This window comes from Chionomys nivalis, chromosome 9, assembly GCF_950005125.1.
Source record: "Chionomys nivalis chromosome 9, mChiNiv1.1, whole genome shotgun sequence".
Lineage (NCBI taxonomy): Eukaryota > Metazoa > Chordata > Mammalia > Rodentia > Cricetidae > Chionomys > Chionomys nivalis.
Window position 1 is genome coordinate 46,109,031 of NC_080094.1, and position 13,632 is coordinate 46,122,662.

General features: G+C 42.9%; 1 protein-coding gene across 1 annotated transcript in view; it reads right to left on the reverse strand.

Annotated features, from left to right (window-relative positions):
* Mertk (MER proto-oncogene, tyrosine kinase) overlaps window positions 1–13,632 on the reverse strand; it is a 101,778-nt gene that overhangs the window by 37,001 nt on the left and 51,145 nt on the right. Inside the window, exons 7-8 of the mRNA XM_057781866.1 lie at window positions 8,128–8,311; window positions 1,708–1,859 (exon numbers count right to left, since the gene is read on the reverse strand). Coding sequence (XP_057637849.1) covers window positions 1,708–1,859; window positions 8,128–8,311 — 336 coding nt within the window. The remainder of the gene's footprint in view (window positions 1–1,707; window positions 1,860–8,127; window positions 8,312–13,632) is intronic.

The window sequence follows — 13,632 nt, forward strand, 5'->3', positions numbered from 1 at the left end:
GTGGGCGCAATGTAAATGACCTCATGACTGGATGGCTTGGCATCTGCAAGGAGGTGAGCTACTGAAAGGTCACAGCCTGAACTGTGCCCACATTGTTCTCACTGCGGAGGGGACGTCTGAACAAAGGGCACTGAGAACGTAGGGCATGGATGGGTGTGAGCTGCGCTTGGTGCATCAGGCTCTCAGGCCAAGTCATTCATAAAGGTTTCTCCGTTGCTCTTTGAATGCCACAGCTCAAGAAGTCCCCTTTAGGAAAGAGGCCTTCATCAAGACTAGAAGGAGTAGCTCCCTAAACAGGCTGGTTTGTTTCCGAGCGCATATGGCATCTTCTGCCAACAGAGAAAGATGAAGTTCCCACTGAATTGGACAATTGGCACTCTTCTGTCCTACACTAAGCATTCACCACTGTGGAAAGTGTTACACTGTCAGAACCAGGGACTCCCTGACTCAGCCCATGGAGAAATCCAGTCAACTTTGAGACACCTGGGACAAGACTAGGGAACGAGAGGTTTCTCATGTAGGGTGCTACAAATGCTGGATACTTGACTATTAGTCACATGATGCAGAACAACATGGATGTCCAAGCCCTTGTCTTTTCCTTCCATCCCATCACCTACTGTTCTCAACAGCCTGTTTTTTCATAAAAAAGAAAGAGAACAAATCCCAATTGTCCTTTTGGAAAAAGCAATTTTTATAAACATTGGATGGTATGACTTTGGAAATGACAGGAGCAAAGGTTGAACGGGGCTACAGCTGTCCCTCTCTCTTCTCAAAAAGCTTTCTGATGTCCCAGATACATCACATAAAACAAAGAGGCTTAACCTGGGATCTGCCAACAGGGTTTTATGGAGCAGGGATATGATGATTCAGGAGGCATAATTTCCATGACCACAGCTAAGAAAGGTAAGGAAGACTCAATTCTGTTAGTAACACCGGTGTATTCACCTTCTCTAGTCTGATTTCTGTTGCTGTGATAAACACTGGGGCCAAAATCAACTTGGGAAGAAAAGGTTTATTTGGTTTACACTTCCAGGTCACAAGCCATCATTGAGGGAAGCCAGGGCAGGAATTGAAGCAAAGACCACGGAGGTGGTACTCAGTGTCTTGTTTCCTGGCATATGCTCAGGTTGTTTTCTCATACAGTCTAGGACCACCTGCCTAGGGATGGCACTGCCCACAGTGGGCTAGGCCCTTCTGCAGATAAGAGGATTGCTGAACACCCCCCCCCCCAATTTTCTGCTTACTCTTTGCTATTCTCTAGAAAGTTAAGAAAGCTCCATGACAACTTTTTTCAGGAAAACATCTTCAGAATTTTCCACAAGGCTATGAATTGCCAGGACGTGAAGCTCTATAGCCCCATGACTGCAAGCTATGATCACTGGACAGCCCACAGTATACTCTTCCTATAACAGCCTAAGTTCCCTGAAGACAAGAGACACAACGATAACACAGGCTGATAAGTTCCTATTTGCTGCCAATAAATCAGTGAAGAGTAAGTGGGGGTGGTGAGAAAACACCCCCAAAGACTCCTTAGAATGTTCTGACTTTTTAGTCGTCTCTTATTTTTGCTACATTGTTTGTGTCCCATTGGAAGGTGCCTTGCCTTGCTCCATCATAAACAATCCCCACAAAAAGAAAGCTTCTGAAACAGAATGCAACTGGCAAGTTCAAAGGAAATGACTAGTGTGCTTTAGGGTGCAGACTTACGGAAGTCCCCGAACTCTCCCACACGTGAGAGATCCTGTAGCCCACCAGTTCCCCATCCTGTCGCTTAATTGGAGGCTTCATCCATCTGATATCCACGCTACTGTTAGATTCGTTCAGAAACACAGTGATGTTTAAAGGTGTGACGGACGGAGCTACAAAAGAAAGAGAGAAAGATGAAGAGCCACAAGGAAATACCATGTAGATTTATTTTCTTCCTGGTTTTCGAGTATTTGGGTTTCAAATGTTCTATGAAAGACCCAAACTCATAGTAAATTTACCTTTTGTTTTGTTTTGTTTTTTGTCAATTAAGGACCATTGAAATGCCACAGGAGTTTCATGTGCCCATTTTATGTGGTGATGCACTTAAAAATAGAGCTTTATGCCCACTGGGCAAGCGCCTTTACCAACTAAACTACATCCCCGGCTCTCATATGTTTTACAAATAAAGGTTTGGGGAAGCTAAATCCTCAAGATCCACTTGCTGTTATAGTAATGTTATAAACACCCAGGGTAGGCTACCAATGAGAAAGTCTGGAAAGGAGGAGGCTGGTGCTCATGGATTCCTTCCGTAGACACCAGGGGCACAGGAAGACACAGGCTGAATGAAGGTAAGCACTGTGGCTCTGGGACTGGCAGTAAGGTGAGCTGGTGAGCTCAGAATGAAAGTGCCATCATACGGTCCAGAGGCAGGCGACTGGTGGACAGAGGTACCCAGTCAGGAAGTCTGAGGTAATTGTATAGTCATTGCTCAGTATCTTCAAGGGATTCCTATAGGTACCAAAGTTCCAGGTGCTCACATCCCTAGATCCTCCCACATGCTTTAAGTCATCTTTGGATTATTTATAAAACCTAACACAATGTAAATATTATAAAAAAAAAAAAAGGCTCATATACGCCAGGCAGTGTTGGCTCACTAGGTAGGCAGAACAGAACAGGTGGAGCTCTGGGTTTGAGGCCAGCCTGGTCTACACAGTGAGTTCCAGGACAGCCAGGGCTATGCAGAGAAATCCTGTCTTGAAAAAAAAAGCAAAGCAAATAAACAAAAAAAGCTGTCATACTGCCTTGTTTAGAAAATAATGACAAGGAGGAGAAAGCCCTTCCGGTCTCAGTGTGGGTACAACTGATTTTCAAACATTTTTCATCCTCAGCTATATGAATTTTGAGGATGCTGATCCTGAAGATAAATAGAGCCAAGTATGCGTGGTGTGTGCATGTATAAAGTAATTTAGAAAATTTAGAAAAGACTACTACTGTGGTCTTTCAGGGGTGAGGATCCCACTAGGTAGACTAGACTGGCCTCAAACTCACCTGTCTCTGCCTTCCAAGTTCTGGGATTAAAAACATGTACCACCATAGTGCTACCACACCTAACTCCATAACTAAGTATTTTATTTCTAATAATCTAATCTACATATGGAATTATACTCATCATACTATAATAACAACAGAAAAGGAATACATGTAATATTCAGGGAGCAATTTTAACATAAACTTGGATACATTTCCCAATGGAAAACTTATATGGCCACTGAAGGAGTTAGGTACACTATGTATATTAATATGAAAAAACTCAACAACAACAGCAAAAAGCCAACATTACACCAATAGGGTAGAAGAAATGCCTAAACAGCACATATCAATCCATTTTAATATGTATGCATATGGTATATATATATGCATGTGTGCGTGCGTGTGTGTGTGTGTGTGTGTGTGCAGACAGAGGCAGAGGTCAACTTGGTGTCATCCTTCAGGAGCTGCCCATCTTGCTTTTCTCTATTTGAGACAGGATCTCTCGCTGGACTTGGGGTTCGCTGGTTCGGCTAGGCTGGATGGCCAAACCCAGGGATCAGTCGTTTCTACTTCCCACGATGGTAGGATGCTATGTGTGCATTACCATGTTCAGCTTTTCATGTGGGTGCTAGGGACTGAAGACAGCAAACTCTCTACCAAGATACTAGAGCTATCTTCCCAGCTCCCACATTAACCCATTTCATTAAAAAAAAAAAAAACAAAAAAAAACATGTTTTATGTATGGAATAAGTAGCATCAATAGGAATGATAAGTACCAAATCTTTGTAATAGAGATCAAATTATATTAATTTAAATTAATTAAACTGTATAGAGATTAAATTATATACTTGTGAACAGCACCCAGCTATCTCAGGCCCTCCAAGAAAGACTTTGATGCCCACAAATAAGCAGGAAGCAGTCTTGAGCACCCACCATCTCAATTCCTTCAACCTGCCATGCTTAACTCCCCACCTTTTTATTATAAGAAAAAGATAAAAATGTTGTAATCTGCTGACCTGGTCTGTCATCTGGGTACCTGGTTCCTTTAAGAGACAAGCCCCACCCATTCCCAACCACCCACTTCCCCCAAGGCAAGCAGATCTCCCACACACATTCTCTCTCTCTCACTCCCTCTCTCCCTCTCTGCCCTTCCAGAGAGGAAGCTTCTGTCTCTCTCTTTTCTCCCCAACTTCTCCCCTTCCCTTTTCCCTTTCCCCTCCATAACCCACTAAATAAACTCTATACCCAAACTCTGTGTGCAGGGTGTATCTGTCTGTCTCCCTTAGAGGCCTCAGGCCACCCCGAGGGGACCCACTGAGGCCTCAGGTGACCATGAGCTCATGGGGCCGGCCTTGGGTCACCAGCCTTAAGAATGATAACAATATGTACAAAGATAAGAAAAAGAAACTAAAGGAAAAGTAGCCAATGAAAAAGAAAACTCGAAATTAGAAACATGATTAGCAAAATAATACTTAATAAAAGAACTAGAAATAAATGAAGTAAATAAGCAAGAAGTTAGAATAAAAAAGATGAAGAATATAAGTCTATTTGAGAGAGAAAATCACGAAAGGAATCAAAGAAGCCCCCAAAATGTCTCATTCAGTTTCAAGGAAAACAAACAAAGCAGAAAATATTCAAAGAAAAAATATGCAAGGAAAAGCTTAGGGCCAGAGGACTTGGCCTTCTAAAGAGGTCACTAGATACCCACAGTGATGTCTGACACACATTCTTCATCATATCCTATCACAGCATCAGGATCAAAAACAAAAGATGTTCTAAAAGAACAGTCCATGCAGAAAATCTCCCACAGCAACCAAAACAACAGACAGACAAACAAACACCTCAGAAATAACTAATATTTTGAGGAAGGGAAGGTTTCTAATCTAATAGTTTACATTCAAAAAAACAACTAACCAATATTTTATGAAAAGGCATAGAAGTCCTCACAGTTTTTACCTCTGCAAATAAAAACTCCTGGGAAACTACTTAAGAATGTGCTCAGCCCAGAGAGACAGTTCAGTTCAGCACACAATGATGCTCTCTGTAACAGGTAAAGATGCTCTCAGCCACGCCTAATGACCTGAGTTTGAGTCTCAGAACACACAAGGTGGAAGGAAAGAACTTACTCCTGCAAGCTGACTTCTGACGTCAACACACATGCTACGGCACAGGCCTGCACATATGAATAAACGAACAAACAAATAAACAAGTGCCTTGAACACTGGGAAATAAATCAAGAAAGATAAATATGTAGGGTGAGGCAAGAGAGTCCCCGTGATGATGCCAAGGGAAGACAGAAAGAGTGATATGTAAGATCAAAGGCATCAGTGCTCAGGAATCATTTAAGCCTGAGGATAGTGGTAACTCCCTTCTAACAGACCCAACACCTTTATGACTCAAGGTTATTGGCCAGACCACACAGAATGGTCTTGTCTCCACAGTAGCTATTCATTGCTATTCTGGGCAATGCCGTGGTCTTGTTCAACAAATCTTTAAAGCAATACCCAACAAGAAGGAATTGTTTCCTGTAGTTGATTTTCCACTCTTTGGGGGCTCGCTGCCCAGCTCTCAAATAGATACACAGAGACTTATTCTTACTTATGAATGCCTGGTCTCAGTTTGGCTTGGTTCTAGCCAGCTTTTCTAACTTAAATTATCCCATTTCTAACTACATTTTGTCTCTGGGCTTTTTATCTTTCTTTAGTCTATATATCTTTCTTTCCTTCTTACTCTATGGCTGGCTGTGTGGTTGGGTGGCTGGCCCCTGGCATTCTCCTCTCCGCTTTTTCTTACTCGTGTCTAGATATTGGCTGTTCAGCTCTTTATTAGACCAATCAGGTGTTTGAGGCAGGCAAAGTAACACAGCTTCACAGAGTTAAACAGATGCAACATAAAAGAATGCAACACATCTTTGCATCATTAAACAAATATTGCACAGCATAAACAAATGTAACACATCTTAAACTAATATTCCACAAAAGTTTTCCATTGGCTCACCTGTGTCCTAAAATAAAGCACACTACTTATTGGAAATTCGTCCAACAAGGTGGTTGGTACTACCAACTCATGGCGCTACCAAACAGTTCTAGTCATGAAAAGATTATCCATGCTAGGTGTCTTATAGTCAGGGTTACTATTGCTGTGAGGAAGTGCCACGACCAAAAGCAAGTTTGGGGAAAAAGAGTTTATTTGGCTGACACTTCCACATCCATAATCTATCTCTGAAGGAAGTCAGGACAGGAACTCAAACAGGGTGGGAACCTGGAGGCTGGAGCTGATGCAGAGGTTATGGAAGGGGTGTTACTTACTGGCTTGCTTATCAGGGCTTGCTCAACCTGCTTTATTATAATACCCAGGTCCACCAGTTCAGGACTGTCACCACCCACAATGGGCTAGACCCCCCTCTTTGATAGCTAATTAGGCAAATACCCTACAGGCTTGCCTACAGCCTGATCTTATAGAGGCATTTTCTTAATTGATGTTTCCTCCTCTTAGATGACTTTAGCTTGTATCAAATTGACATAAAACAGGCCAGAACACTAGGAAACTAAGAAATTATCCCAGAATGATGCTAGAATAATCAACTAGCCTCGCTACATTTGATATGATCTAAAAGTTTAGGCATGAAATATATAAGAAGAAAAGAATCACAGCATGAGCGATAAAGACTAGTGAGAATTAGCAACAGGTTAGGTAAGATTACTAAAAACAAAGAAGATTACTGGATCAGAAGACATAAACAAAAGAAACTCTCCAAAGGAAAAATGAGGAGAGAAAAGTAGGGAGGGATTAGCAGGATATCATTGAATTATGGGACTTCTAATGGTCTGTTGTGCACATAGCTGAAGTCCTTAAAAGAGAGGAGAGGTAAAAGGGGTAAAATTATATGAGGAGTGGGAATGTGCAGCTCAGTGATAGAGCATTTGTATAATATACCAGGTCCAAGATTCGGTCTCCAAAACTGTGAGGGCAAGATGGTAGCCTGAAGTTTCCCAAACTACAAACACAGAAATGTAAGAAGTCTCTGACCTTCAAGCACAAGGAATATTAGTAAAATGAAGCTAAAGTTTCTAAGTGTTAAATTGTCTAAAATCGGCACTAAGGGGAGAACTGGAGACAAAATATGTATTATACACAGAAAACCAAAATCTCGTCTACCAACAAAATTACACTGGAAACAAAATAAGAAAGGAAACAGGGGAACACTGTAATACACTAAAGGAAAAACAGGAACTCCCCCTCTCTTAAAAAACAAAACCAAAATAAAACAAAAAACCTCCAAAAAACTCTGTACTATTTACTACTTTGCTCCTATAATAAACATCACTGCCAAAGCAACTTGGTAGAGGGAAGGGTTTATCTTATCTTATACTTCCAGGTCACAACCTATTGTTGAAGGACATAATTACTAAAAAACTTACGGCCGGGAACCTGCAGCAGAAACCATAAAGGGATGAACTGTTGCTTGCTATTTTGATCTCTGACTGAGGCAGAAGGTTCTCTAAGAGTTCGAGGCCAGCCAAGACCATATAGTGAGACCCTGTCTCAAGCAACCAAATAACCTAACTAGGAACCCTCTAGATAACTGTGAAGTTAGAATTTTATGTAATTAAAAAATGACTCCCCGCTTTGGGTTGCCTGCTATGAATAATAACTCTGTGCATTATATTTTAATTGAAAATAATACTGGCTTTAAAAATGGTGCCACAGGGCTGAAGAGATGGCTCAGTGGTTAAGAGAACTGACTGCTCTTCTAGAGGACCCGGGTTCAAATCCCAGCAACTATATGGCAGCTAACAGCTGTCTGAAACTCCAGTCTTGGAGAGCCACACCCTCACATAGTCACACAGACATACATGCAGGAAAAACACTGAAAAGAAAGAATGATACCCCTGTCTTTCCATGTAAAGGAAAATGTTATATACACATAGTACAGATAAGGTTTTGGGTGTTTTTTTTTTTTTAAACTAAGCCTCTTAAATGACAAAGAAACAATTTTCTTCCTATCTTATTGACCACCCCACTAAAAGCACCAAATGAGCAGAGTGCACACAACATCAGCTATTGGGGAAGGCTTGCCTGATTACACACCATTGGGAGGAAATGTTCATTGTATATCTCAGGAATTACCTCCTTCTGTTGTGCTGGCCAGAATCCAAGAGCTTACTGCAGACCAGCCAATTTCATTCCGGCAGGACACACCGATGCTGTAATTAGCCAGGGCTTGCAGCTGCTGGATTTCATACAGATGTGGCGAAGCCGAGGTATTAAAAATCATGACTGAGTCATTACTCAGCAGGTCAGCTTCCTTGACCTGAATGAACAGTGCAGATGTGGACCAGCATTAGTAAGGTGGAGGGAATGCCAGACTTGGGCACACAAGGGTTGGACGCATGTAGCCCTTCCTCTGTGCTGGAGGAAGGACTGTTTTCATTCAGGACACACACGGAATTTCCCATCAGCATTACTTGTGCTACTCATGTCACTCTGGCAACAACTGACGCCCCCAGGGAAATGTCTGCACTATAGAGCTTCACTGTGGCGGGCAACAGATAGTTACTGTGATAATTATATTATTAACACATTAATAATTATAACTCACACTGTACTCAAATGGAAAGTAGCCCCTCTCCTCCCAGATCCACTTGAGTTCTTTTTTCAAATTTTATGTATATACGTGTGTGTGTGTGCGTGTGTATGTATATAATTGTTTTGCTTGCATGTATATTTATGTGAGGATATCAGATCCCCTTGAACTGGAGTTACAGACAGCTGTGACCAGCCATGTGGGTGCTGGGAATTGAACTCAGTCGGTGCTCTTAACCTCTGAGCCATTTCTCCAGCCCCTACTTGAGTTCTTAATCTAGTCTTTTGTTTCATAATATGTAGTTTTTTTTCAATAATTTCCAGATCTCATTTTAGAAGATGGATTTCTTGACTTTTGTTATCATTATTGATTTATGATAATTTGAAAAGCAAGCACAAAATATCATCTAAGCACATTTTCAATACTTCCTAAGGAGTCACATGCTTGTGTTTTTTTTTCTTCCATACTCTGTGTTACCACTCCTTCTGACACAGTACCAATGGCTTTGCTGAGATTTGATTATTCCTGTGTAGTTTATCATGAATTTCAAAGCTCACAACGTAGGGTTGGGGAGATGGCTCAGCAGTTAAGAGCACTGGCTGCTCTTCCAGAGGACCTAGGTTCAATCCATGCTTGTGAGCTAGCAGATGTGGGTCCTGGGAAATGAATTGAGGTTCTCTGGAAGAGCAGAAAGCATTCTTAATCACTGAGCAATCTCTCCAGTCCCTCTTTAAAGCTTTTTATGAGCATATGCTAATTATACATAATAATTGGTTTCATCATAACATTTTCAGGCATGTATATAAATGTGTTTTAATTATATTCAATTCCCATTGCATTCTCTTGTTCCCTCTGCTCCCTTCCTCATCCTGGTCTCCCTTCTACTGTTATGTCATTTTTTTTAAAAAAATATTTTTTATTTTGTGTGTACAAATGTTTTGCCTGCATGAATGTGTGTGCACCATATACATGCCTAGTGTTGGCAGAGGTCAGAAAAAAAGGCACCAGATTCCCTGGAACTGAAGTTTCAGGCAGTCCAAAGCATTCTCGTGGAATGGCAAAAGTAAATAATGCTCCTAGCACCTGAGTCATCCTCCAGCACCGCCATGGCTTTGTGTATGTGTGTGTGTGTGTGTGTTTGTGTATGTATGTGTGAAATGAGTTTCCTTAGGATTGCTGACAGGAGCATGGGTGAGGGATTATTTCCAGAACCACAGATACTTTATCAGTGGCTATACTACTTCTTTTTTAGAATTCCCTCCCTCCCTCAGCAATCAGTAACTGCCCACAGAGCCTTAAGGAGGAGTAAAACCCCATGAGCTACTCCCTGTTAACAACTAGGAACTGCCTATTTATTCTAAGGAAGGAAGAAGGCCTCATAAGCACACACCCCCAGTCCATGACAGGATGTTGGCAGGGCCCGGCTTTGTACAGGTCTTGTGTAGGTGACCATAGCTGCAGAATTTGAGAGTGCAATGCCCTTGTCATGCTGGGAAGATTACTGAACCATGTTTAAAATTCCCAGCACTATTCCTTGTTCCAGAGAGAACCACCTGCACTAGCCAGGGTTCTCTAGAGGAACAGAACTGATAGAATATATACAAAGGGGATTTATTAGAATGGTTTACAGGTGGCTCAGCTAGTCCAACAATGGCTGTCTACCAACAGAAGGTCCAAGAACCCAGTAATTGTTCAGTTCACGAGGCTGAATGTTTCAGTTGGTCTTCAGGAGATGCGAGAATCCTGAAGAAGTCGGCTCCAAGGCCAGTGAAGGAACAGGCTCGCAGGTGAGAGCGAGTGTAACGAGGTAGACAGAGCAAGCTTCCTTCTTTAATGTCCTTTCTGTAGGCTGCCAGCAGGAGGTGTGGCCCAGATTAAAGGTGGATCGTCCAACCTCAGAAGATCTGGATTAAATGTGGTCTTCCCATTTCAAATAATTTAACTAAGAAAACAATCTCTCCCAGGTGTGCCCAGCTGCTTGAGTTTTAGATAGTTCCAGATCCAGTCACCTGACTTCTGACCCCAGTCACGCTGACTTCCAAAGTACTAGGTAGGAATTGAAGAAAGTCAAAGTCTTTCAAAGAGAACAAAGATTCTGAGGTAATCAGAAAATTCTTATCCGGCAATTTACATTTTAGGGGGAAACTGAGGTTATCTTGCCGGAAGAGCCTATCTCCTTTGAATTGCCACACTCCTTTTCTTCTGGGCGAGGCTGAGGTCCATAAACTTACACTTTAGATCCTGCTCTTCCGGCTTCCGGCTTCTGTGTCTACAATCTCATTCTCAGGCTGTTTCATGGAGGGATACACATCTTCTACAAACACGGCCTCCGGACTCTCCCCACGGAGACACAACCCTTTCCCAGTCTCTCTTGTTTTCATGCCATGCCTGTCCTTAGCATGCCTTGTTGACAGAGCTAGTGTGACTGTTGGCTTCACTTCCTTTTAAAGGCCTGTGATTTGTTGTCATCGGGCAGAGGTGGGGACTGAACTCCAGGCCTATGCACGTGCTAGGCAACTGCCTGCCACTGAGGTACACACACCTCTGAGCCTCCTCAAGTTTCTATTTTGAGAGTCTTGATAAGTAGCCCAGGCTGCTGGCAAACTTGCCTTCATTCCCCCTTCTCAGTCTCCAAGTAGCTGGGTTGATAACACACTGGATTTGCAGCCATCATGCCCAGCAAAAATCTGTCTGCTGTGGAATAATCTTTCTCTACACTGTGTGAATATGTGCCGCTACGACTGGTTTAATAAGCAAGCTGACTGGTCAGTAGTTGAACGGGATACAAACTGAGAATGATGGGATGAGGAAGGTTGGAGTGAGAGGGGACACTAGGCAGCCACCAAGGAAGCAGGACATATAGAAAATGAGGTAACAAGCCATGGACCATGTGGCAAAGCATAGAGAAGAAATATATGTTAATTTAAATGAACAGGTAGTAACAAGCCTGAGCTATTGGCCGAGCATTTGCAATTAATATTAAGTCTCTGAGTCGATTATTTGGGAGCAGGCGGTTGGGACAGGAAAACTCCACCTACATCTGTCCTTCTCATTCTGTAACATGAAGATCCCTGCTCTTGCCTGGAGTTGCTTTAGTATTGCCCAGTGGTCCTTTATGCTTATCTCTCTCCACTCCAACAGAAGCTCAGCCTGAAGAGCACGCACAGTTGGCAATGTTTGGGGGGCAGCTGGGAAGCACAGGAAAGGGTGGTTTCTATCTCATCCTGTACACCTTTCTCGAATCTCCTTAAAATGTTTATTTCTTTGCCTTTACCGCCACCAAAACCCCCGCAATTGCCTCCACATTGCCCACCAGATCTATGTTCACAGAGCGAGAGACCTGGGTTCTTAGCAAAAATCTAGTCCTTGGCCAAACTCCCCATCACCCCCCCCCCCGCCCCATCCCATTTTGCGTACTTCTTCCTGTTTGGGAATGGGGTTGGTTATGGGGGAGATTAGAAGTGGTATTTCCAGTACATGTATGTATATATATGCGTATATATGTATATACATGACAGAACAGTAGTGGGTAAAACAGAAGCAATTTTGGGGGGGGGATTATTTAATCCAAAGAATGAATTTCCTTAGTAAAGGAGGTGCAACTAAGGCCATGGGTGTAGTGTTCTTAGTCAGGATAAGTGTGCTTGTAGTTTAGCATAAGGACCATAAATAGACATTTTGGGACATTTTGGAATCCCCTGGGGGATACTATGAGGGTGGTGTGGAGGCCGAGTTCCACCTCTGACTCAGACCTTATGGGTGACAGGAAGGTACCAGCTGGCCTGAGAAGCCACCACTGTTCAAGAAACAGGGACCATGTGCTTATCTTGGGGGTGGCTTTTTGGCAGAAATTACTTTTTGTTCTTTCATATTAAACTATGCACTGACTTCCTGGTGACCAACCACTAAAACTAAGGTGGAAGAAACCTTTGGCTCTCTGCCCCAATCCCTTTTCCGGAACCCTGTGTGAGCATTTACAGGCAGGCTCTTGGGAAAATATAGAATTTCTAAAATGGTCCTCCTCTGTGGATCCAGGGGGAAAAGGGCACAAAATGGCAAGAAGCATGTGAAGGAGCTAAAAATAGAAACAGAGTGTGTGTTCCAAAAATGGACAAAGAAAGAAGACATAGCCAGGATCAAAGGAAGGGAAAGGGTGTGTCCGGACAGGTAGCAGCCAGTTTAAAAGGGCGATGAGCTACAATCCGTACTTGGTCCCTTCAGGAAAGGGGACACACTGCAGACAGCTTCTAGACTCCCTGCAGGGCTTCCATAGGAAACAAAGGACACTCTATTAAGTGTGAAGTTCAGAAAAATAAAAACCAGGTTTTAAGATAGGTAAACATCGAGAATCTCGTGTTGCTTAGCTGGCTTTCCTGTGTCATTGATTGTCTAACAATTCCACCAGAGATGGGAGCGAGAAAGACTGAAGGGAGGCTGAGCTAGCTGGTGATCTGAGCACAGAATGACATCTGAACCACGGGTTCCAAGGTGGGCGAGGGGAGCCTGTCGTTTGTCTGCCCTGGGATGCTTTTTCATTTAGGCCATGACTCTGCGAAGCCACAGCAAAGTCAGAGAGGACGGGTTAAGCTGGTGCTTGATTCTTCACCTTCCAAAGTGACCCGGAGCTTCCTGACATCCCGCTGTCTCACCTTACCTCATGTCTACTCTGAGGCTCACTCTCTCAAGGTGGGGGTGGCAGTAGCTGTTCTCTCTGTCTCCTGAAGTTTGCCACTCTCATGAGGGAAGGTCTGCCATACCCCCTCTGGCTCCTCCATTTAGCAGCTTAAACTTGTCACCTTTCAGAAGCCTGTCTGTCACTTCAGCTATGTCTGTAAGACTAAATGTCAACACCCATTCCCTTACTGTACTCTATAATAGAGTTCTGAACTCACATGATGTGGGGTGGCCTTTTGTATATGTGTTGCTTTATTGGTTGATGAGTTAGGCCAGGTAGGAAATCTGAACAGAGATATATAGAGAGAATAGGTAGAGTCAAAGAGATGCCATGTAGCTGCCAAAGGAGAAAGATACTGCTGTAGGAAGCTCTC